The sequence below is a fragment of the Microchirus variegatus genome (assembly GCF_963457635.1).
Source record: "Microchirus variegatus genome assembly, chromosome: 18".
Classification (NCBI taxonomy): domain Eukaryota; kingdom Metazoa; phylum Chordata; class Actinopteri; order Pleuronectiformes; family Soleidae; genus Microchirus; species Microchirus variegatus.
The window spans coordinates 15,423,261-15,449,666 of NC_139819.1; the positions used below are offsets into that span (position 1 = coordinate 15,423,261).

Below are 26,406 nucleotides of genomic sequence, written 5' to 3' on the forward strand. Positions count from 1 at the left end.
GGTGGCGATACCTTGGACCTGTTGGTACCTCGGTCCGTGTGGTGTTGATACTTCAGTCTCCTTGCTGTGTGAGAAAGCAACAGCTCTGCTTCTAGACGTTGACTTTCTGCTGTTGACATTGAGGTGAATCAGGGTCGGTTGTACAAATATTATCCATCTCTCTGAACGATTATTACCCGTCTGATTTATGGCGTCAGCTCACCGCTTGCTGAAAACACCGTTACAGCTGATGAAGCGTCTCAGACTTATGTACTGTATGCAGAGGCCCAGACTGTTGCTCTTGGGCCCGACGGTGGTGGTGACGGTGCTGATGGCAACGATGGCAGCACAGTTTATGAGGCATGCTGCGGAAAAAAATGGACTCCTCAAAGGCAGGCTGTGCTTAAGAAAACGGAAAGAGATTCGGGACAGCACAACCTTATTTTTGTTAATATGCTATAAGACCCAAATAAAGGAAATCGTGATCACATGTCAGCCATGCCAACTGAACAACAGAGCATGAAAATAGACATTTGAAGAGTGGCTCACGTCCAGCACCTAATAACTATGGAAAAACATGAGAAGAAGACAGAATTGTTATTTAACCAATGTGAATGTGCTCGAGGAAGTGCGACCGACACACAGCCATTTTACCAAAACAGATGCTGGATAACAACACACAGAGGAGTCACACCAGTATTTTACCATATGTTAACATGTTGGTGATATTTGTTTTCTGACATCTGGTAAGACTGAGTGTTGCATATTGTATATATATATAACCCCGTACACGGGAACCCCGTGTAAAGACAATTTCAGCTGTCGTAGTCCCGCTGTCTTCAAATTTTCTCCCGACAACTGCGGAGTGGTCGCCCGACAACTCAGCGGGAGTCCCCCCGACAACTTCAAAGTGCGTATAAAGAGAACGCGTCGGGCTCGCGACAGCGGGAGGTCAGGGTTTAGGCGATTAGCATAGCAAAAATGCAACAGCGGAGGCGGGAGGCCGGCTACGATCGTACAGTCGAGCAAGTAAAGAGGAAAGTTGTAAGTGCCGCGGGTGTCCTGCCAGATTTCCGAGAAATTTTGCAGCTGTCACGAAAAAGCGTAATGTAAAGTGGGCCTTAGTGTATATTCATTTAAATTATTTAACGTGTTACAAGAAATGAACGCAGTTAAAGTTGTGTGTGTGTGTGTGTGTGTGTGCACAAGCTGTTTCTCTCTCTCCTATTCCCTCCATGTGAGTTTGTGTTTTTTCTGTTGCCCTCCCTGTCTTGTGTGTGTTTGTGTCTTTCAGTGTCCACCAGTCTTTTCTGTGTGTGTTGTATTTCTCTGTGGAAAGATTTACTAACATGTTTGAAACATCAAGATGCCTTTTTCTGTGCCAAATGTGTACCTCACAGCGGAGAAACTGTGTTTAAAGTTTAAAGAAAGCCATTAAAACAGTCTTTGAATTTAAATATACTTTTTGTGTTGATTCAACATTCATTCCATGATTTTATATAAATAAACATCTTTTTTGTGATTAATAGCAATTAATTACTGAAAATTGTGTGATTAATTAGTTAATTTGTCAATCGATTGACAGCCCTAATATAACACGATAAGATTAGGAAAGGAGGAAGGAGATGAAGAGAAGGAGGGAGCGAGAGGAGGAAGGAGGCTGATGAAGAGAGCAGATAACAGTAGAATTAGTGGAGTTTCATTGATTAGCTGTAGAACACAAACGTGTGAGCATTGATCATCTCTCAGGAACAGTTTTACAGGAGTTGGACTGAAGAAGAACAGAAAGCGTGTTTGGTAGAGAAAAAAAGAAGAAGAAGGAGATGCTGACTGACAGTGAGAGTCTCCCTGTTCTGAGACCTCATCGTTCTGAGAGGCAGTAAGAGACCTGATCAGTGTGATAGTGACACTAAAACTCATCTCTTAAGATAATTAAGAGAGGTTAATGTCAAAGCTGAGATGAGCCATGCCCACAATGTGCTGGTGCAAAGCTACAGCATCTAATATTTGAAATCAGTGTGCTAAAAAGAAACATTATTGTTAGAAGAACCACTTTAACTCCTATTATTGTGTTTACAGCCTTGGATTTTGCACAGTCACTCTGTTTGAAATTAGATTTCTTGACCATCTGCTGTGACTCACTGATGCAGCTGCTTTCTCTGGTCTTAAATGTCAGCATTTGAATATTTTGTCATATACCAGCTGAGAAATACTTCAAAAACATAACTTTGAGCTCTGGAGTGCACTCGGTGACATCACTGTGAGGTCAAAGGTGAAATTTGACATTGTTTCGACACAAACAACTTTCTTCAAAGTTCAGCTTCTCAGTCACACACATTCATGACATCTTAGGTCACACGAATGTTTCTGTAGTGGTAATGTTTTAACACTCATGTGTAGAGACCATGCTTCTTAAAGCTCCCATGTGAGTTATGGAGGTCTACTTACATACATCAACTAGTTTTTATGGTCAAAAACCTCCTAGTTGCTGCAAACGAGCCGATCAAAATCTCTCCTCACTGAAGCTCTCGTCAGCCGTGCTGTTTCACACTGAAATCTCACCCCCAGAAGAAGGAACTTTAAGAAGGAACTTAAAACATTGTTTTAATAATGTTTAAAAATAGCTCCGTGTTGTGAGACATTACACAGACACATTATTTTATGATTCTTTATAGAAAACCTATACAGATTCACCTACGCCTGTTTGTATGTGGACAGGCCCAGGATTCATTTTGCCCCAAGAATATGCATTTATTCACATCTTTGTAGTTACTGTCTCATCTCAAATAACTCTATGATGTATATATATATATACATACATCATATGTATGTATATATATGTCTCTTTCGTAATCATAAGTCATGTTTGTTCACTGACAACATTTAACAACAGATCATTGATCAGAAAATTTTTTCTCACTTACACAAATTCAAATCCATTTAAAATATGTTTTCATTTCAAGATTCGAGTAAAAAAAAAAACACAGTCAATCCTGCCTCACAAAAATGACATTCCCATGAACTGCATTCTTGCTGCCGTGGTGCTGGGGTGTAACAAAACAACAAACAAAACAACAAAAACGAGGTTGACACGAAATGATTTGTGCAACAAATATGGTTCCGGTGACCGAGAAGCTTCACATACTCACACAAAACGAGAGAAAGATAGTGTGGGCACACCTTCAGACATGATAACAGTCTGTTCACACACACACACACACACACACACACACACACACACACACACACACACACACACACACACACACACACACACACACACACACACACACGTTCATCACACACACGTCGTCCTCTGACGGCGAAGCAGCCATTTACATGCCAGTGTTGCTTCAGAGCTGCTTTTAAGTGTTTTTAACTGATAACTGAAGCACATTCCAGTCACACACACACACACACACACACACAAACACAGGCGCGCACACGCAGTATCACTTGAGAGTGTACTTGGTTCAGGCAAGAGGAAGATTTACTCTCTTTAATAAGATCAGAAGGTCAAAATACTGTCACTAAATTTCAGACACACTTTCTCTGTCTCACTCTCTCTCTCTCTCACACACTCACACACACACACACACACACACACACACACACACACACACACATACACACACACACAGTTGTTGGTTGAGGCTGTGCAGATCGCTCGCTGACAGCGGTCAGTCAGGAATAAGACAGTGAGTAAATGTTCTCATGTCTGAATAAACGTAGGAAAGTTCTGTTTATCTCAAACCGTTGAGTCTTGTTAACGTTCACAGGCATGCGCTGCGGGCTTCATAATATGTTACGAATAAAACCAAAGAACAAATTCCACTAAACCTATGTTTGCCTTTCAGAATAAAAAAAGACTACACATGGATCAGAGGCATTTGGCCCAAAACTGTCCCCTTAAACAGCATTGGTCATTGTCTCTGTGTGTGTGCGCGCTTGCATTTTAGCTTATGAAAGGTGTTGTAAGTGTCTGTGGCATATTTTGATGCTTTGTAAAATAAAACAAACAGGCAAACATTAAGTTCATCCTCTTTACGCTTCCAACTTACACTTTACAGGCGCCATATGTAAGAATGTGGCCAAAAACGGTTACTACACTCAAATTTAAAATACCGAGGTCTTTCAAGTTTCGTTTTCTCCGCCATTGTAGCTCAGACATAACTGGCAACCCGTGGTTGCTCGGCAGCTGAGACTCTACTGACTGCAATGATTGGTAGACGGTGGTAGGTGGCGCCACATGCCAAAACATGATTTCTAAGCATAAACATGATTTGCAGTCTGCAAAAGATTTTTTTTAATGGGAATATTTTGTCTGTACTGTTGTTGTTGGTGAGTTCAGTTTGTTATATGAATATTATTCCTGAGTCTCTGTGACATATTAGGAGGATTTTATGGCCAGTTGCCAGTTAGATTTATTACATTATGCACCTTTAATAAGCTGCTGTTATAATAACTTAAGTGATATAATTGTATGAATGAACTATGCAGAGCAATCTGCCTTTGCATCATCGATTCATAGATAACTAATTTATGCGTGAGAAATGTCATGTGTGGCGTGAAATATGGTTTGATTCTACATGTGTGTTTGTTGTTATTTCTACACTTCGATGCTGGCATGATTAGATTGAACAGCAGTCAAGAACACAACAGGTTACAAGATGAAATCGGCACTGGCACTGACTGCAAAATTCTTTTTTGAGGGATGGAATATATTAGATAAACAAAACAACACTTTTTTTTAGAAGAATTAATCAATTAAATCACAAAATCAAAATACACAAATTGCAAATAAAATATCGAGTTAATCATTCAAAAATATTGTATTTTATTTGTTTGAAAATACACTTTTTGTTCTTTTCTTTGTGCTCCCCTGATTTGTTTTTGGCACCATGGTTTTTTTTGTTTGCGATTGTGACCATGGGCTTGCCTTAGAGAGCTGTCTGCTGATTGGTTACTGAGTTTTGGAGCGACAGCTCAATGCACCGGAAGTAGCTACAGGCTTGGACTCGCTGTCCGTCCGGAAGTCGACAGCTGACAACATAATTGTAAATATCTAACGTTGATAATATAAGACGGCGTATTAGGGTCACATTGAGAACATTGAGAATTCACAGACTTCGAGAATAAAGCTGTAAATTTACAAGAATTAAGTCGTACAGTGCAATGGGAATTGTTGTCATTGCTCATGTTGTGCACAGACGTCTTAGAGCATTGGTTCTCACAGTGTGGCCCGGGGGCCAATGGCGGCCCGCAGAAACATTTATGGCGGCCCGCAATGAATTACAGTTGATAGTTTTAATCCAGGAGCTTCTAAGCTTGTTAAATGTTTATTGGGCATTACTGGATACAGACCAATAAGTGTAAACAAAAATACTCTGTATTTACCTGGTTTCTATATGGTGAATTTTAGTGTATTATTGTGTTATAAGCTTGTAATAAGCAGGTAGCTACAGCCCCCAATTACTAGCTATTTACCCAGTAAATATATGGTAACAGAAATGTGTTACTTGGTATTAACCTGTAATTAGAAGGTAAGAACAATGGCCAAAATACTGGGTAATTACCCTGTAAATTATAAAGCGTTATTATATTAATGCTTAAATGACATTATATTAACACTTATATTACTTAACGCTAAACTGTAGAACTGCAATCTGGTCATTAAAGTTATTACAAATGGGATTTCTTTCTGTTTTTTTTTCCTGTGGCGGCCCTCAGTTCAAAGTTGGGTTCCTAAATTGGCTCAGGTATCAAAACTTTGCGAACCCCCGTCTTAGAGTGACGGACCGGAGGTGAAAGGTGAAGAGTCCGAGAGTTGACAGCTATAGTTGTGTGTATACGTCTGTTCATACTATTTGAATAAAGACCCAGTGAGCAAGGGGTAAAATTAATTATCAGTCGGATTGTTTCTTTAGAAACCACAAAACCCCTGTGAAAGGCCCGCTGATGCGTCCACCGATAACCCCAGCGATTTCCTCCAAGTCTTCTTTCTGTGGAAAAGATGCATTTTCTTGCATATTCTTTTTAAAGTCCTGATACCAACGACAACGTGATGCTGATGTACCAAAAGAATCTCCTTGTTTGTGAAACCTATTCTAAAGTACAATTCCACAAAATGCTCCATGACTCTCATTCTAACAACTCTCCTCTTCTAAAACAACAGGTTAGAATATTCCAACATTATTCTCGTAAATGTATGACCTTGTTCATGTTATTCTTTGTTTGTCCTTTAAAAAAAAAAAAAAAAAAAAAATTCTTGAATGCATTTACATGCATAGTCTGTCAGTTATGCATGTAAATAGGTTTTGATAAAAACACTACAAATACACAATCAAAAGAAGAAGGAAACAGTAACTGAAGCTGTCTGAAAGTGTAAGATCAGTGTAAGGAAAAAAAGTAATAGCATTGCCTCAAATGAAATAGACAGACAGACATTAAAATGCTTACATGCAGAGAATCATAATAGATGAGGCATCATTTACTCCATTGATTAATTGCTGGCTGTATGGACAACAGAGAAGAGCAATTATTGGCTTGGGTCATCACCTTATAAACACACTCAATTGTTCCTCAATACAGTCAAAGTGCTGCTGCATGGATGGATGGACGAATGGATTAATGATGAACACACACAGGCAGAGGCTCAGAGCTCAACTCTCTTCAACTGTTCACTGAATGTCGACTTTGAAAGCACAACGTTAACGAATTCACTGAAACTACTCAGATGTATGTTCATGTAAAGCTGCGGGCAACCAAGTAATGCATGTAAAATAAAACCTGTGTGGATTATGTATCATGCGTGTCTTTATTTGTGTGTTCCTTCCACAGAAAAATAAGTATTTGTGGGTTTCTGAACCTGTTGGCAGACAGATCAGTGAAGTAAATAATCAGTTCATCTGATTATTGATTTATATTTTGATTTTTTGATTGTTTGGTCCGTAAAATGTCAAATGTTTTGTTATATGGAGCAAAGAAACCAGAAAATATTCACATTTAAGAAGCTGAAAAATAAAAAAAAGTGTTTTATAAATATATATAGTAGTATATATATATATATACATATATATATACACATAGGACATGAAGGTACTACTAATCAAAACTCTGACGCTGTGTGTATCTGTGTGTTCTAGATCTATGACGCAGAGGGGACATTACAGCACTTTATCGATGGTAATGATCCCAGTAAATCCAGCTGGATGAGATACATCCGCTGTGCCAGACACTGTGGGGAGCAGAACATGATGGTTGTACAGTACAGGTAAGAACATCTAACGTCTAATACTCTTACTTGCCTAAAAGTGTCCTGTGTTGGACCACGGTCAATGACACTAAAAGCTTTTATTTAATTTTAAGAGATGTGTGTCAATAAATGGAATGCTCTAAATGAGGAGGTAAACGGTGTCATAATGATTGTTAGACCTCAAGGATGCAGTGACACTGATCACAAAGTTTGATTATGTGAAAACCTGAGGTACAATTGAATTATTATGTGGGTACAAGCATTGGCAATTATGCATTTCAAACACAATAGCTTATGTTAACATTCCAGAGTTTTTAGATTTTTATTTTCATTTATTTTTCATTTATCCACTCATCAACCAAAATGAATTTGAACCCATTTTTATCAGAGCAAATCAACAAAGTACCAGCTCCATAATTAGCCTAAACAAACCAAATCAATCTATTAAGAGTAAAAAGCCAACATAAGCAAGCAGACAAAGAAACAGAGTATGTCACAATGGCATATATAACATTTCCCATTTGAATAATCTTAAGTATTCAGGGTTGGGCAAATTAACTTGACAGGCCAATAACTAGCAGCTCCACAACATCCAGATGTAAAAACACTTTTGTCAAACAAAAGGTTCAAGAAACCTGAGCAGTATCACCACATCAGATCGGTTTGGAAGTAAACAAAAGAAAGTATTCACAGGAGGACAATTAATGAATCAGAGTATTCCAACATGATTGTTACAATCTGGTTGAAGTCTAGGGTTTGGGGTTGCAACACCTGTGTTCGTCCGGCCCAAAAGAGGAAGCAGGAGACCATATGACAAGTTTAAAGGTGCATTATGCAATAAATGTAAAGCAACTGGCCATAAAGTCCTCCTAATATGTCACAGAGACTCAGGAATAATGTTCATATAACAAACTGAACTCACCAACAACAACAGTACAGCCAAAATATATTAAAAAAAAAATTTGCAGACTGTAAATCATGTTTATGTTTTGACATGTGGCGCCACCTACCACCGTCTACCAATCATTGCAGTCTGTAGCGTCTCAGCTGCCGAGCAACCACGGGTCGCCAGTTACGTCAGAAAACGAAACCTAAAAGACCTCGGTATTTTGAATTTGAATGTAGTAACCGTTTTTGGCCACATTCTTACACATGGCACCTTTAACAATATGTATTACTAACAAAAGGTAACTAAGGCTAAACAAAGCAAACATCACTCGAAGACTGAAGAAGCTAGATTCTGGTCAAGCAGCAGAGATCAAGAGATCAATGCAATCTTATGAACTTCTAAAACATCTAAATGCAGATGAAACAGCAGTGTTTTATTTGCTGCCGTTAGAAATCAAAATTAATTCAGCTCAAGGAGATACATGACCTACTACTTGTGACATTTCAAAGGAAAATATTTTGAGTCTGGGAGCTTTCTGATTTCTGTATTAGTTTAAGCAATAATAAATGGTCCATGAGAAGAGCAAAAATTGACTAAATATGCCTTTTAATATACCAGCTTTCGTATCCAGATAGCTATTATTCATGATTAGCCAAACACTGACATAATTCTGGTTGTAGAACTATTCTCCCACATTGTCAGTCAAACAGAAAATGAGAGTATTTGCATGCATATCTGTTGTCTACACTGGAAGCCCAAAAATACACTATTTCTCCAAAGGCTAAATTTGCTCAGATGATACAGCTGGAGGGTTCAGACATTGGGTTAACAATAACTTGGGAAGATTTCATTATGAGCTACAGTCAATCACATAATAAATACATCTCTTCTACCTCTTCTTGTCTCTTGTATCTCCCACCTTTCTCTCCATTATTTCTCCCATGCCACTCACTCTTTTTTGTATTTCTTCTCTGCTGTGTATCAACTGCCTGCCAGTTGTTGTTTTTTTGGGATACAGATCTAATTTCCTTTGCCAATTCCATATCATGTCTTGATAATGACTTTCTCTACCATTTGAGCATGAAGAGCGTCTCCTCCAGTGAATTAAACTATTATGAAGTCCTCTGACTTTCCACCAAAAAACTCTTTCACCAGCTGCACAGCTTCTCTTTCCTCCTTTGTAAAGTGGCCATTCTGCAGCACCAGTAAGAAAGCATGAGGTCCAGGAGACAACTTGGCGATGCATTACACAAGCTGCTGTTTAACTTCATGACTGGACAGAGATGTGTCAAAAAAGCCAGGAGTGTCGACCACAACGGGTCGTCCATTGATCACTCCTCTTCTTTCTTGCAAAGCCTGGTCACTGATTAAAAACAACTTTAGAATCAAAAGACTCATTGGCCAGAAAGGTGTTTCCAGTGGCGCTCTTTCCATTGCCAGTTTTCCCCATGAGAACCATCCTGAGAGGCTCTGTTTTTTTTTTTTTTACATCATGTTCCCTTTACTTTGTATTTTTGTTTGACAGTTTTATGTGTCAAAGGCTTCACAATTATCTATTCTGTAAAGCGGATCCCAAACTGCTGATTTGTTTCACATTGTCGACGTCAGAAACCTGTTGCTTGTTATGGACATTGAAGACAAGCTATCTTCCTCCACACCCATTGGCACTCACTATGTTTTGCATCTTTTCCATTAGAGTGTGAAGATCATGGTGAGCAATCCTCTTTTTGTTGAGTTCAATCCTGTGCTGCCTTTGTCCACAGTCTATGATTTGATCCACTGATTTCTGAATTCTTCAGTATCTTGTGCTATTATGATAAATGAATATTTAAAAGCATCTTTACCAAACAAACTTAAGATGAATTTCCATCTCATGTTTCACTTTATCTGTCGGCAGACTGAGGACAAGGTGTTTGACCACAGTTATCTGTAGTTTCTTCCACTCTCTATAAGTAATATATTTGACATTTTAAAGGGGACATATTATACTATACTCTATTTCTCCAAGTTAAACCCTAGTGTCCTAATGAACATGTCTGTAACATGCTTTGGTCAAAATACCATAAAGATGAAGCACCACAGCAGTTCAATCACCCTGCCAAAACAGCCCTGTTCAGAAAACTCTGTTTAGTAGTAACTCTTTAGGTCCACCTTAAAAAAAAATAAAAAAGTAAAATGAAACTTAGTTAGCATTTGGAAAAGTGATCATTTGCAGGCTCTAGCAGGCACATTGCCGTCATATATAACATGTATCCACTGGACAGATAAATCCTCTGAGGCTGGAAGTTTGTGTAGAACTCTGTGCTGCACTGTGAAGCCAAGAATAGATCTTTTCGCAGACTTCCGGTTTTTCGGATACCGTTGCCCTCACCAGCATTCTCACGTGTTTTATGGACAAAGCGGAGCTCCACGAGACAACAATTCCAGGAATTTAGCACATTGTGGCGTCCCAATGAGCGTGGAAGTCAACATTGCGTGTGATGAATTGACTAAGCATTGTCTGTTAATTTTGACACTTCCCAAGCATCATGATCCTGAGCTCTGAAACAGTAGAAAAACAAAAACATGATTACACAATGTTCTTTTGGAAATGGTGATATATTGGTTCTATGTAACACATGCAAATTAAATTCATCAGAGATCACCACGGGTCCAAAAAAGAAAGAAGAAAACACTGATAACCAACCCAGTCACATTAAGAATCAGGTGGTAACTGTCACTTTTCTGTGGGTTTCTGGCATTTTGTGAACTTTTAAGTAAAGAGATGTGGAACATGAGGTGATTGCATCTTAACTTTGTTGCCCACAACAAATCTGAAACTGCTGCAGGTCTGACATATACATGTCCTTAATTTTATCGTACCCTTCATTTCATGTACACTGTAAATTAAATATCAATTCCAGTACTGTGTTTTAAAACTCATGAGATATGATTATCGATACATGGCGACACATATGGGTATTTAAATAAAAACAAATAAGGTACGCTTAATAGATTTCCCTCCAGTTTGACTCGCCAGCGTCATTACTTGATGACTCACTGAGGGGATGCTCATCAAAAATGGCTTAAGACAAAGTTGACAGTGGGACAATAGGGTGGTGGGGTGGAGAGTGGCAAACCCTAAGCCTGTTTTTTAGGTTTCTGCTCGAATATTGTATACTATACTATAATATTGCACACTTGAAATGAAATGAGTATATCTCTGCAACCATTTGAATACTTTGGCATACTTTGTGGGATGTGTAAATATCACTACATGTGGTACTGGTGAAGAGTAAATGAAGGTGGCACACAAAAAATCAAAATAATTCAAGCTCATCTGAAAAAAAAAAAGCAATTTCAGTGGTTCCGTATGAAGTTTGATATGGAGTAATTCATTTAGTTGTCATTTGAGCTACCTACAGCCTTGTAGCGCAGATTCTGCTGTTTTTGTAATTTGATGTCCAGCATCAATATTCTCTCAAGTTTCTGTTTTCCTCCACTCATTGTCCCCCAATTGGGGGTGAGTAAATAATGTGTTTTTAAATACATAAATATCTATTTTTAAAAAGTCTATATCCAGATTTGTAATGTAGACAAGTGGAAAATAGTGTTTTATTGGAAGTGATTATGAAGAAGTTATGACAACTGTGCTATAGATTGCCATAATTGTCACAGTGGTCATCATTTACCATCATTATTTATCATACATCAACTGAACAAGGAAGAACACTTTTCATCTGCAGTTTACAGGAAACAAGTGGAGAAAGATATAAATGATCATTTAAGGTATCTTACTTTAAAACAAAAAGTTGTAAACATTTCATTTGACTATTTAAAATGTATTTGGCAACATTTGTTCCAGATGTTGTTGTATGGATACACTTTACAGCTCATGAACATTGATTAGCAATTTCATTTCAAATTATTCACTTTAACTTAAGCATGTTTTCTACACTGGATGCTAACTATGTGTCAGTGCCAAATACAAAAAAAAAATCTGATCTATCCCTTTCAATGTTTTTAAAAGTAAATCTTTAGCAGCTGAATTTGAGCTGCAGTTAGAAAATGACAACAGATGTTCTGAAATAGTACAAATCTTGTCAACTGTGGCTTTCTTCACATGTCTGTATCCAGATGTTTATTTTGTCCTCGTGCATTTTCTTGCACAAGGACCATGGAGCTCTTTCACGTCTTTCAGTTCTTGCTCTGGTTGTTTCTTCAGTTTGTCAAAGTATTTCTGGTAACTTTAGTTTTTCCTCCGCTGTTGGATCATTAAGTCATTTTGCTGTTGTTGGTTCAGTTTAATGCCCTCCATGAGCTTTGCAAATCTTTCCATCTCAGCATTGACATCCACAGTTTATCTGCATCTGAATTCATTGGATTTTTCAGGGTTTTTTTTTCAGTTCTCTTTCCTCTTCTTCTCTACTCATTCGATCTTTCTTTTGCTGTTCATAGTATTTCATCTTCTTCTCTAAGCTTCTCAAGTAGTGCTTTTCTTTGATCCTTCAGCACTCATCTTTTCCACAGTGTCCAACACCTCAGAGACCTGTCGCTTGTCCTTGATATTGAAGACAATGAGAAAGAAAGTTATTGACCCGAGAACTGAATGTGTTCTGGATGGTCTTAACCTCCTTTCTGTCTTCATCAGTGGGAGGATCCAAAGGATGGACCAGGACAAAGGCATGGACACCATCTGGTTTACTGAGGGTGATGCATTTGAATGATTCCCTCTTTGCTGCTTCCAGATAATTTCAGTACAAGGGAGGAAGCTCCACCAGGGAAACCTGGTGTCCACACACCTCTCCCTCATGTTTTACACACTCGGACTCAACAGGTGAACCAAATGTACTTTTACCCAGAATGCCACTGACGGCTAAAGTCTTCCATGCTCCATGTTGTCCACGCATTAGTTTTAATCAGGTTTGGCCAAGTCAGCCAATCACAGGCAGATTAGGGCGGGCCTTCATTGCTTAGAGTTGCGGAAAACAGCAGCTTGACAGCAGCAGCGACGGTGACATGGAGAGACAATTACGAAGGATCGAGAAGATAAGAGAGAGAGAAAAGCGACGAAAGCCAGGCCCAGCCGGGACCGGTTACATAGGTTCATACCCCTACAGGAGGAACATGAAGGGTCTGGTGCAATGTGGATCGTGAAACAGTCCAAGGCCTTGGCGATCCGATCCTCGGTCACAGAAACTGGAACGTGGAACATCACCCCTCTGGCAAGGAAGGACCTGGAGCTTGTAGATTGTTGAGAGATACCAGCTACCGGCACCAGGACAACCGATATCAGAGGTCAATAATGACTTTGTTGTTGTATCATCTACCTACGGCCATATGTTTCGGACACTCGAGTGAAGAAAGGAGCAGAGCTGTCAACTGATCACCACCTGGTGGTGAGCTGGATCAGATGGCGGGGTAGACGCCGCGCAGACCTGGTAGGCCCAAACGTGTAGTGAGGGTCTGTTGGGAATGCCTGGCGGAAGAACCTGTCAAGATGATCTTCAACGACCACCTTCGCCAGAGCTGTGACCCGTGTGCAGTGGGGGACATTGAGTCCAAATGAGCCATGTTTCGGGCTGCTTTGGTCGATGTGTGGCTGTCACACACAAGGTAGCTGGGGCCAGTAACCGACGTCAGGCTGAAGAAGGAGGCCTACAGAGCATGGCTGGTCTGTGGGTCTCCTGAGTACCGGCGGGCCAAGTGCTATGCGGTTGAGGTTGTTGATGAGGAAAAAACCAGAGTGGGGGACCTGGGGGGGTCAGCCAATCTCTGGGGTAGAAGTCGCAGAGGTGGTCAAACACCTCCATGGTGGTGAAGCCCCAGATACCCATCAGCCCTGGGTATCTTAAGGCTATTGTGGGGCTGTCTTGGCTGACATGCCTATGCAACATTACATGGTCATTGGAGCAGTGCCTGTGGACTGGCAGTCTGGGGTGGTGGTTCCCATCTTTAAAAAAAGGAAACCAGAGGGTGTGTTCCACCTATCACTCTCCTTAGCCTCTCTGGAAAGGTCTACTCCAAGTTACTGGAGAGGCGTCTGAGCTCATGGTTCTCAGCTGAGAAAGGGTGGATTGCCCACTCTGGGTAGGAGGAAGAGGTCCTGCCTCAAGTGGAGGAGTTTAAGTATCTCAGGGTCTCCTTCACAAGTGAGGGAAAGATGGACCGGGAGATCGACAGGTGGATTGGGGCAGCGTCTGCAGTGATGTGGACGCTCAAACGGTCTGTTGTGGGGAAAGGGAGCCAAGCTGAAAGGTGAAGCTCTCGGTTTACCGTTTAATCTACATGTCAACCCTCACCTATGGGCATGAACTTTGGGTAATGACCTAAGGAACTAGATTGCAAATAAAGGCAGCCGAAATGAGTTTCCTCCGCAGAGTAACTTGGCTCAGCTTTTGAGATAGGTCGAGGAGCTTGGACACCCGGGAGGGGCTCAGAGTAGAACTGCTGTTCCTCCACGTCGAGAGGAGCCAGCTGAGGTGGTTCGGCATCTGGTTAGGATGGTAGATGGCCTTCTGGTAGGAGACCCCGGGGCCAACCCAGGACTTGCTGAGAAATATAATCATATTCCTGGGAATGCCTTGGAAGGATGCCTGGTAGAAATGGCTAGGGAGAGGGCTGTCTGGGCTTCCTTGTTAAGGCTGCTGCCCCCGCGACCCAGACCTAGATAAGCGGAAGACAACGAACACATTTATGTCCTTGTGGGCATATTACCATTATCAGCATATTATAAAATGAGCTTTGCTTTGTATGAAAACAGAAGAAAGATCAGAGAGCTGACCATGCTGCGCCCCGCTGAGCCTCCAGAGGAATGAACCACTCTGCCACTTGGGTGGGGGTTGTCTTTATTTTTCATATAGAGCTAGTTGGATATGTTTGATTTACAGCACAGCCTCGCCTGAATGTAGCAGCATGTATGTATTAAACACATACATTTGTTTTAAATACACACAAGCCGCTGCACCCCGTCCTTACCCCGGTCTCTCTTTTTATCGTGGGAGGTCATTGAGTATGTTTGATTTATAGCCCAGTCCCTCCTGGCTGTGTTTTCACATGGGTCCCGCACCACCAAACCCCTCTCCTAGTGTGGAAAGAATTAATAACACACACACACAGACACACACACAGACACACACACACACACACACACACACACACACACACACACACACACACACACACACACACACTTCAGCAGGCTGGACTCATTGCTTTCACTTATCACACTCAGTAATTAGATCCGAGTTTGTGCTTGTGTCAATTAAAATCATCCTGATCATTATTTATCAAGTTTAACCGAAATAAATATGTTTAAAATGGAAACAATCATTATAGTGTCCAGCAGTTGACTGACTGGCTAAGACACATTTAAAGGGATAGGGTTATTATTATTATTATTATTATTATTATTATTATTATTATTATTATTATTATTATTATGTGGCCATATGTATATATTAGATATTGATACAAAGTACTGTCAGCTGAAACACAAGGAGATATTTTATAAAGTTAACATATAACTGTATGACACTGAGTACAGTTCAATGATAGTAAGATCCTCATACAGCTACATGTTCTGATCTAAGCCTTTAACAGTTAACACACAGTTGACACTGAGGCAGTTGAACCCGTACAACAATCAGACCAGTGTTTGGATTTTAAATATTCATATATCAATATGCATATATTGTTTTACATCCACTTCTTATTGTTTGTATGGGTTTGAATTTGATGTAATTCATTAATTGCTACTCACTCAAAAACACAGCATGGTTTAGATCGAATGTCAAAGGGGGAATTTTCAGACAATCAGTTTTATGTCGGACTTGGCAGAGAAACATGAGTGTTGTCGTCCAGTTGACCTTGTGACCTCAGGTCCCTCTCTGACGCTGCACCACCCCAGTGCTTAAAAAAAATAAAAATGTGGGAAAGTGTTGTGGAGTCGTCTGGATATGAATGTGAGGTTTCAGTTTGGAGGCTTGCTCATGCTGTTGGAACGATGCTTTTGGGCGTTGAGGTGTTGTTTTAGCGGCGGTGTGACCCGGGAACTGTCAGCTCGCTGGCATTAGTTGTGTCTGAAGAGAGTGAGAGACACCAGATATTTCCCATAAATCATTTAGATTTGGCCCGATGTGAAATCAAGCTGTTATCACACTGGAGGTGTTTCCAAAAGTCAGTCCTGGACAGAGTCATTTACATGTCACAGCAGTTTGTATTTGCCTGATTAATGCTGCATTTGGTCGAATAGTTGAAAAATTAACTAATTGTTGAGTGTCAACTTTTAGGTTGTTAAAATACTTTTTAAGTATTTCATCTTTTTAGAATGAGACCTCTGTGTCCAGAGCTCCAGGCGCACTTGTTTCATGCAGGAAAGACGATGGCATTACAGTACATTTAGCAGACACTTTTATCCAAAAGCGACTTCCAATTGAGTACAACCAGCCAGGGGTAGAGTTGAACTTGTGACCGTGATGTCTCTGCACATGGGAGTACAGGTCTTAACCACTGAGCAGCTCCGCCCTGAGCAACTCCGCCTTGAGCTACTTATGTCCGTTGACGTCAGTGTTTCCATTACTCCATTTTTTATATTTCATTTAGGCGTTTCCATTACCTTTTTTAGGTTTATTTTATATTTAGGTGTATTTCTAAAGGTGATGGAAACACAACTACTCTACCACTCCTGCGTTTTTTATCTCAGCATGCCACATAACTTTGATTTTCACCATTTTGCCACATATTTTATCAGACCATTTGCCTTTACTGTCATGATAATGGTGTATTTTACTGAATTCACCATCATCATCATCATCATCAGTATTTCTGTACTGTTTCCTTTTGCTTAATTGTGAAATATGTACACGTCCTAGTCTACTCTGCTAGAGGTAATGGTGCAGATACACACCAAAAAAACAGCGTTAATTAGAACTTCCGGTCTAGGGGAGCTTTAATATGAACATAGATTGTCGTATTCATATACAAAATAGTTTATTATATAAACGTAACACAGCAAAGGGTTTCCCACAAGGATGTAAAGTAAATGTTTGCTGGAAATTTTGAGTATGTGTTTTATTTATTACAATTTCCTCTGTTTTTCTTTCCTTGCCTTCTATGTATTATCATGTTTGGGGGTGGGGGGAAATCAAATAAGGTTGCACTTTTAACATTCTTTCCTTGGTTTTTGAAGCACAAGGATGTTTATCTATATGAGGCTTTTCAACTGAAATGTGCTCATGTGTCTCGTTGCAGGTCCTGTATCTTCTACAGAGCGTGCATGGACATCCCCAGAGGGACAGAGCTGCTGGTCTGGTACAACGATTCCTACACTTCGTTCTTCGGCATCCCGCTGCAGTGCATCGCTCAGGATGATAACTGTAAGGAAAAAATCCTTTCCTCTTTCTCTGTCTCTTACACATCTACTGATGTGTATATCAACATACATAGTGTTTTAACATCTTGTAAAAAAAGAGCATTGATTTCCCTCATAGAGTAGTAGCATATTTTCTCAAACTCAAACGACCAGAGGGCCAATGAGTGTCCATTCATTATATTATTGTATGGGGCCTGTTGGCCATGAGTTTGAGACCTCTGCTCATATGAAAAATCACAATGTATTACATGGTTAAAACATACAGCGATGAAAGAGAAAAAAAACACCATTAAAATGCATCTGTCTCATCCTCCTCTCACTGTTACATGAACTTTGGACAACTTGTCCTCTATCGGGTCAAATTGAATGCTGATAAAACAACCAACTCCAACCTTTTCTTGTCTGAGACGTCTGCAGGAAAATTTAAAAAATAAAAGAAAACAGCAGTTTTCTTTGGATGTCTTCTCTAATTGTATTACCGACTCTTTTTAAACAGTGTGACTCGAAAGAAAGCTTTTATCCCACCCACAAAAACAATGACAAACCTGCTGCTGCTGTTGGATTTATTTGTCTAAGTGACTGAGCCAGTAACAACAAAGTGGGAGAAGCTTTTATTCGATAAAAAATGTGGGCATGCTGTGGTCGAGTGTCAACGCTGTACCCCCTCCTCCTCCTCCTCCTCCACGTTTCCCTTCCTCTTTTTCAAACATCTCATTGTCCTCGTCTTAACGAACCTCTGTGTTTCATCCATAACTGTCCAAGTTTTCTGCGCATATTTCATCTGATTTATGAAAAAAAAGAAAGAAAAAAAACATCATGACCACAGCGGGATGTTCATGTTTTACCTCAGATGTCCACATGGTTCTTGTTTGTGTTGATAGGTTTCAGGCGATGTTGCAAAATCAACTGAGTAAATGGTCTCATTTCTAAGACTTCCCTGGTCATGAGACACGCTCCTACTTCTCTCTTCTCCCAACATCAGACTTGTTGAGGAGCAGTTTTCCTGATCCAAGCAGAAGAGCGTCGTCATCACTGACGCTTTTCCTCACTTGTGTATCCTGTTAAGGCCTCATAAAACACGTGTTTCGGGAAAACTGTTGCAATTCTTAACTTTTTGATTCCTGTTTGATAGCATGTGATAAAATAGTGTTTGTTTTAAGAGGAGCCAAACTCACATTTACTGTATGATCAGGTAAGCAAGTACGTTGGTACTGATTGTCAGTCTGTGTCAAAGAAGATATATATCTAAAAAACAGGGTTGATCAAAGTGTGTGTGTGTGTGTGTGTGTGTGTGTGTGTGTGTGTGTGTGTGTGTGTGTGTGTGTGTGTGTGTGTGTGTGTGTGTGTGTGTGTGTGTGTGTGTGTGTGTGTGTGTGTGTGTCTGTGTGTGTGTGTGTCTCCCTGTCCTCCTCCTTCCCCTCTGTCTCTCTTCCATCCATCTCCTCTTTTTTCTGTCACTGATTTATTTGTGTTTACATTTCCTCCAGTCAGATCCGTTTTGTATTTTCCATTGAAACTTTTTTTTTTTTTTTTTTTTTTGAGACAGTTACTTGTTGCTGGGAAGGGAGGGGAAAAAAAACGTTTTTCTTACACAATAAAGAAAAGAAAAGAGACAAGACGAAGAAAGAGTTTTAATCTGTGGCATCTAAATTGAAATGAATTCAATTAGGGGCTCGTCTTTCACTGAGTTGTAGTGAAATGAGATCGTGCTGATTACACATTAAGACGTTTCACCGCAAACTGGTTTGTTTTACAGCTGGAACAAGTCTTTTACATGACATTGTTCATCATTACACAGACACATGCATGTACACACACACACACACACACACACACACAGTTTTGCATTACAGAGTTGGATTACTCTGTACTTTTCCACATGGCCTCTCTTCTGACAAAAAAGAAAAAAATCAAGATAATATAGAAACTACTAATGATAACTGTGACAAAACAGTCACAATGTGGTAATAACTTTGAAATGGGGAATTAATATTATGGAAATGTCTTATTTCTATAGTAGCAACAACATAATATCTTGGTAATAACAATGGGAAATGTATGTGGTAAAAGGGAGGATTATTTTCATCTGTATAATTATTCCCAATGATTCAATCTTTTCAGTCTTTCAATTTCTTATTACTGAGCTTTTACCTGGATATCACTGCAACATTATCACTTTATGGATGGATGGAGACCACAGTATTGTGGGAGTTGCATTGAAAGTAAGATTATTATTATTATTATTATTATTATTATTATTAATAATAATAATAATAATAATAATAACAGCAATAATAATACTTCCATATTAAATAAAATAATAAAAAGACAGCATCTCCTCACTTTCAGGTCTGTTCATGTGAAAACAAGGGCACACACACACACATGCACACACACACACACACACACACACAGAACAAACAAAGAATGGAAGGATTCCTTTTTTTTTTTTCCCCTGCAGTGAAACGTTTCTTCACATCCAAATGAAGTGAAATTAAATTATCCGTCTTTGGTACAAACTGTGCCTCTGCTTTAAATTATAGACAATTCACTGTGAACGGCATTGAAGTTTTCATGGCATCATTATCTGCTGATCGTCCCCGCAAAAGACGAGTGTGATGTCACAACTCTGCATTGTGTAGAGACAGAAGGACGGTGACACCGAGTCCTTCATGGAAGAGACATTTTTTTTAATCTGATACTGACGAAGCTCATTTATAATGAGGGCTGACCAGTGTAAATTAGAGAGTTTAACTGAAAAAGCTCTCTTGTATTGTGTAGTAATAATGTAACTTTACTAACATAGTTAATGCCACATTACACAAAAGGTCACATTACACTGTGATATCACTATTTTAATACAAAAAGAACATCTATTTCACCTTATTCCTAATGAGGCTATGTATAGAGGCAGCAGACAGCATTTATGTCCCTGTGGTTACTGGTCACTGTTATGAAGATGCAGCAGTAGTAAGACACTGATGAGAACAACAAGAGTTCTGTGAAAAACATGATAGATGTCAGGTGGACGCTATTTGGATACAGAATAATGCAATTGCCGCAGCAAGTCATCATTTTTCCCAGTGGTATTAAGTGAAAGCAAGTCTCTTTATTTAATCAATATCACTTTGTGTAAATGGTTTTAACATCATAATCACAAGTTTAAGGCAATAAAAAGTCTCAATGGATCAAACCCAATAAAGCAAATTGAAAGTAGACCCTCATCTCTTTGACTTAAAGTCTGAAATCAGAAAGTAAACTAGTTTAGAGCTGGAACCTGACTCAAACATGTTTTTGCTGTGAGTCTTCATAGACCAGTCTTAAAGAGGCAACAAATACAAGAACACACACACACACACGCACCCTGTGTTTGTTTACTGATACATGCTCCATCCAATCACAGCCAGTTGTCTTGACGCTGTGCAGCTCGGCCACTGCTAACAACAACAACATGTGCTCTGATGGTTAAAGAGAGGTGATCACTCTCTTGATGCTCCTCTCCTCCCTCCTCTTCTTTTTCTTCTCTCGTTCTTTACTCCTGCAGCATGGAATCACAGCGGCAAGAGAAATTAGGCTCATGGAAATGAAAGGGTGAATGAGGAGTGAACTCTACCTCGTGACATCCGATGTCTTTTCTTTGGTTGACATATTATTATTGCTACTGTCATAATTGCCTCTATTGATTTTGTAAGACTTCATAATCACTGGCAAAGTTATCATTATTGATTACAATCGAAGCTTTAGCAACATAATGTGAACTCTTCCTCATACCAGCAAAGAGATGACACGTAGAGGACACAAAAACACACGCGCCCTTGTTCAAAATACACATTTAAAGGGTTACATATGCTGTGGAAAAACAACAGTTCTCTTTATCTGTGCAAAAAAACAACCAATATAATAACAACTGTGTGACAGTCTGTTATGAGGGGCCTTGTAGGCCATAATTCATTTTTTTTACCTCTCATATAAACAATTTTACCTCTCACATACAATTGTTTTACCTCTCACATACAATTGTTTTACCTCTCACATACAATTATTTTACCTCTCACATACTCTCTTTTACCGTTCACATACTGTGAGAGGTAAAACAATTGTATGTGAGAGGTAAAACAATTGTATGTGAAAGGTAAAATAGAGTATGTGAAAGGTAAAATTGTGAATGTGTGAGGTAAAATTGTGTATGTGAGAGGCAAAAAAACAACAACACACACACACATTTAAAATAATGGCAACTAAACAATGTTTCCTCGTCACATATCCTAAATTCTTACTGTATGGAGTTAAAGCTATACTTATCTTTCTTGCATTTTTACACTTTTCTTTAGTAATCTGAAATTGCTCCTAATAAGCGTATGGCACTTTAAAACCCAAGATAAACCCACCAGGTTTTTGAAACTCATCATTATTTAATTCCCATATTATTTGTGTTTGTGGGTCACTTCCCCCCAGTGTTGTATGATGTATGAAATTGCGACCTGTTCAGACTCTGTAAGAATGTTCATGTCATTCTGTGTGAGTGACTTGTGCTTTGCTTTACTGGTCTTTCATTAACTGGAAGGTTGTGGGTTCAATTCCAGTGTGTCCTTGTGCCAGAAACTTAACCCAACATTGCTCCTGAGGGCTGTTCCTGCAGCATGTGAATTTGTATGAAGGGTATGTGATAGAAAATTGTGCTGCACATGCACCGTATGACTGTGAGAGTGAAGGGGTGTGAATTGGTGAATGGTAAATACGGCAGTGTAAAGTAGCTGTGAGTAGTAATCAAGACTAGAAAAGTGATATATAGATACAGACCATTTAGCATTTAGTGTAAGCATTTATTTGGACAAAAATTCCTGGTTGATGAGGTCAGAGGAGAATGACCAGACTCACTCATACAGCCGTTACAACCAAGCTTTGAATAAGATGACCAAGACAACATTATTTATTCTAAGTTATCAGGACAATTTTTCAATTTCAACAAATAAGCAGAGATAGAGTCCAACACTCACTTCTTCCTTTAGTCCTTAAGAACTTCACTTTGCTCTCGACAGAGATCACACTGTTTGTATTCATGTTGTGCCCCCTGTGGACGAGACACACCCCTTCATAAAAGGAAGAAAACACAGACACTGCACTGGTGCAAAGTGCATCTGCATAATTCTCCCATTTCCATGATGCATTTCATGCGCAGCCCAAACTGTATTGACTGGCATTTTTGTATATATGCAATGTTTGTAGGGAAATGAATTAAGTGTGGGCGAGCAGCGAGTAACGCGAGTGTCGATAGTGCTGGCGGGCAACTTACAAATGGTGTAATTATCTCCTCATAAGGTTATTAGAGGATCAATTGTGTCTGGTAGTCTGATGGCATAGGTGAGCAGCTGAAGGATGGAGAATTGTTATGACAAACTGACTGCAGAGGCGCAGCACAGCGGTGTTACAGAGGGTGTTACTTTGAAAACAAAGGCATGAAACAAACACAATAATGAATTACATATTAAAGGGATAGTTCTGGTTTTCTTTATTTATTTCTAAGTTGTGCTGTGCTATGTGCACCACCTACACTGAGAACTGACCTGTGAGGGTGGGAGGCCCACTGTCAGTGACAACATACTGCTATTGTGGACACAAGAGAAAATTGATTTTAGCTACTTAACATAATAAAAATCTATGCCCACTTAAGTCTAGGATATTTTAAGAAACTGCAAACTGTAAACTGCTCACCAAAATCTACAGATCTCAATGTCACATGGCTCACTTTGTTCACACCAAAATGTTGGCAGGAAAAGCTCCTCAAAAATGAACAGTATCAGTGCCTGTTTCAAACTCAAAGAGTTCACTGTGCACTTTAATTCCATGACAATATATCACAGAAGCTGATACAATAACCCTAATAACCCTAACCCAATACATCACACTGGACATTAATCCAGACCTGCACCTACTTTCTCCCATTCTACTCTAGAAAACATTTACACAAAAAAAGTGCTATGAGCAATTAGTGCTAGAGTCTGTAACAATCCTGAATTCGACATGCATCTTATACGCTTTATCCTCCACATGAGGGTCGCGGGGGGAGCTGTGCCAATCTCAGCTGACATAAGGATCCTGGACAGATAGCCAGTCCATCACAGCGCCACATACAGACAACAACAACCATCATAAACACAATCACACCGATGGCCAATTTACCTAATCCCCATATTGCATATTTTTGGACTGTAGGGGGAAACCGGAGAACCCAGAGGAAACCCATGCACACAGGGAGAACATGCAAACTCCATGCACAAATCCAGGTCTTGTTGCTGTAAAGGCAAGAGTGCTAACCACTACACCAACCGTGTGTTCCAAGTTGACATCCAGACTTCCATCTATCCATAATAAACCGCTTTATCCTCCACCAGAGGGTCGCGAGGGTGCTGTGCCTATCTCAGCTGACATAGGGCGATAGGCAGGGTACACCCTGGACAGTTCGCCACTCCATCGCAGGACCACATATAAAGACAACAACCATTCACTCTCACAGTAGCACCGTGCCCAATCCCCCACTTTTTTTTTGGGACTGTCGGTGGAAGCCGGAGAACCCCCGGAAGCTATGAATTTGGATGCCAACTTCAGCATCGTAATTCAGCACCTGCTATGAAGTGATCACTCTTTAAGTGGCATGAGTCGTCTGTCGATTCCAGTGTGTTTTATAGTAGTGATCCACCTGTGCCATCCTCAGTATCTTTAGTAATTTGAAAAAATACTCTCCCATTAGCCTGTCCCCGACTGTTTCATCGCCTTGGCACACAGCAGCTATCCATCATTTTCACTTTTTTATGAAAACTGCCAGTGAAGAGACATGTTGCCTGACATACTGCCTGGTATATATGCTCCCGGTTATATATACGTCAAAGGATGTAAACAGCGCCGCTTCCTGACAAAACTGTGTTGTTGCTGTGGTTGTGTGATGTCGGCTACCACAGTTTTATATGGAGAATATTTGCAATTTTATATCAAGGCACACAGTATTTGATCCACCGCTGCCTTCATCAGTAAGTTCAACAAATGCTATTATCCATGCATGTTTTTTTTGTGACTTTAGTGTTTGAAAACCTTTACTGAGATTCACCTAAGTGACACAAAGTTATGAAACGGGGCAGCAGTAGACCAGCAGTTCCTGAGTCTAAAAATACTCACTGGACTTGGGGTACGCACCTGCTTTGACTTACTTTTTTTTTTTTGCTTGGCTTCACTCCAATGCCATAGCTACCGTCCAATCGTTGTTAGGGTAGGGTTAGACAAAGTTTCTGGTGTCAGAGATAAAATATTTGTCTTCATACAGGCCACAAGACTGGTTGATCCAAACAAAAGAAAACATTAAACCATTCACAGTGATTTTAAAGCATGACAAGCCCTCATAATCAGATTGTATAATGTAGGGTTATGGACTTCATGTCTGGCAGAGCAGGATACAGATGAATTCTCGGTTAAGTGAGGACAGTTGACATCACCCTGAAATCATATTTATACACTTTTATATGATGCGTTTTCCCGTAAATGTAATTTGTACTTGTCTGTTTTACTCACATGCAACACTTCTTAATCAAAAGTGTTCTTGTCGTATCTGCTGAATGCACTTATTTTGCGTCAGACAGAAAGCCTCACAAAGTAGAGGAAATGATGGACTTCACATTAAATAAACACTAAGAAGTGAAATATACAAAAGACGAAAGCAATAAAAGAAAAAGCACTTATTGATTAGAACCAGTAGTAGATACTTTTGCTGTACAAATAGTGCAAGTGCAAGTTGCATTCTTTTCCAGTGTAATGGAACTAAAAGTATAATTCTCCTTCATTCTTCTGTTGGAGTTTTATTAATATGTTCATGTGTTTTAATTATTATTTTCACTGTTCATTCATTCACTGGTCTGTTCATTCCTGTGTTTGTTTGTGTCTTTATTCATCTGTCTGTACATTCATCTGTTTATTCTGAATTAATTTCTTGTTTTGTTTGTGCGTCTCTGTGTGTGTTTGTTCATTTGTCCGTTCATACATTCCTTGACTGGTTCTTTCATCTCCTCACTGCTCTGTTCATTTGTCTGTTTGTCTTTTATTTGTTGCAGGATTACTCAAAAAAAAAAAAAACTGGACATGTATGAAGGAGAAACCAACTAAATGTCAAGGTGTAATAAAAACAAACTGAAAAACAGCCTAATGAGATCGTAATTGAATTCATTGAAAGCAGGAGCCACAGCTGCCTTGGGCCATCCAAGCAGCGAGGACAATGTTTGTCCTGGTTTTTCTTCTTTTTCATCAATACAGCAAAATTGTCAGAATTCATTTTACTCGACAAGCCTGGTACACAGAACACAGCTCAACATGTTGACATGTAAAACTGATGAGCATCACAGAAAATGCCAGAAAATAAGTACAGTATATCACAAATGAGGAAGATTCAAGTATCTGACAGCGAGTCAAGTTGCCCTATTTTTGAAAACCATGACCCTGATGACTTTCAAGCTTATGTACAGGGACCTACTCTGACAGTTTGTTTGAAGTAAATACAGTCATTTCTCTGCCCATTTCCCCTATATATTTTTTGTATTTCTTGCCCTGTGTTCCTGTGCTCCAAGGATTTCAGCCTCATCTGCCTTCTCTGAACACTAAATAGGTTTTTTTCCATTGTTCACTGTGGTTTCTAGTTATGGTTTTACAGTAGTATGCACTTTTGGGCACCCCTGTAAATGTTCATGATTTTCCTTTATAAATCATTGGTTGTTTGGATAAGAAATGTCAGTTAAATATATCACATAGGAGACAAACACAGTGATATTTGAGAAGTGAAATAAAGTGTATATGATTTACAGAAAGTGTGCAAGAATTATTTATACAAAATTAGGCATGTGCATAAATGTAGGTAACCTTGTCATTTTATTAATTTCAATATATTTAGCACTA

General features: G+C 39.5%; 1 protein-coding gene across 1 annotated transcript in view; it reads left to right on the forward strand.

The window, feature by feature from the left end:
• The window catches only part of prdm6 (PR domain containing 6), a gene marked incomplete at both ends in the record, with an annotated part of 63,665 nt that overhangs the window by 17,870 nt on the left and 19,389 nt on the right, over window positions 1-26,406 (forward strand). The window contains 2 exons of the mRNA XM_083905061.1: window positions 7,125-7,252; window positions 17,355-17,479. Coding sequence (XP_083761187.1) covers window positions 7,125-7,252; window positions 17,355-17,479 — 253 coding nt within the window. The remainder of the gene's footprint in view (window positions 1-7,124; window positions 7,253-17,354; window positions 17,480-26,406) is intronic.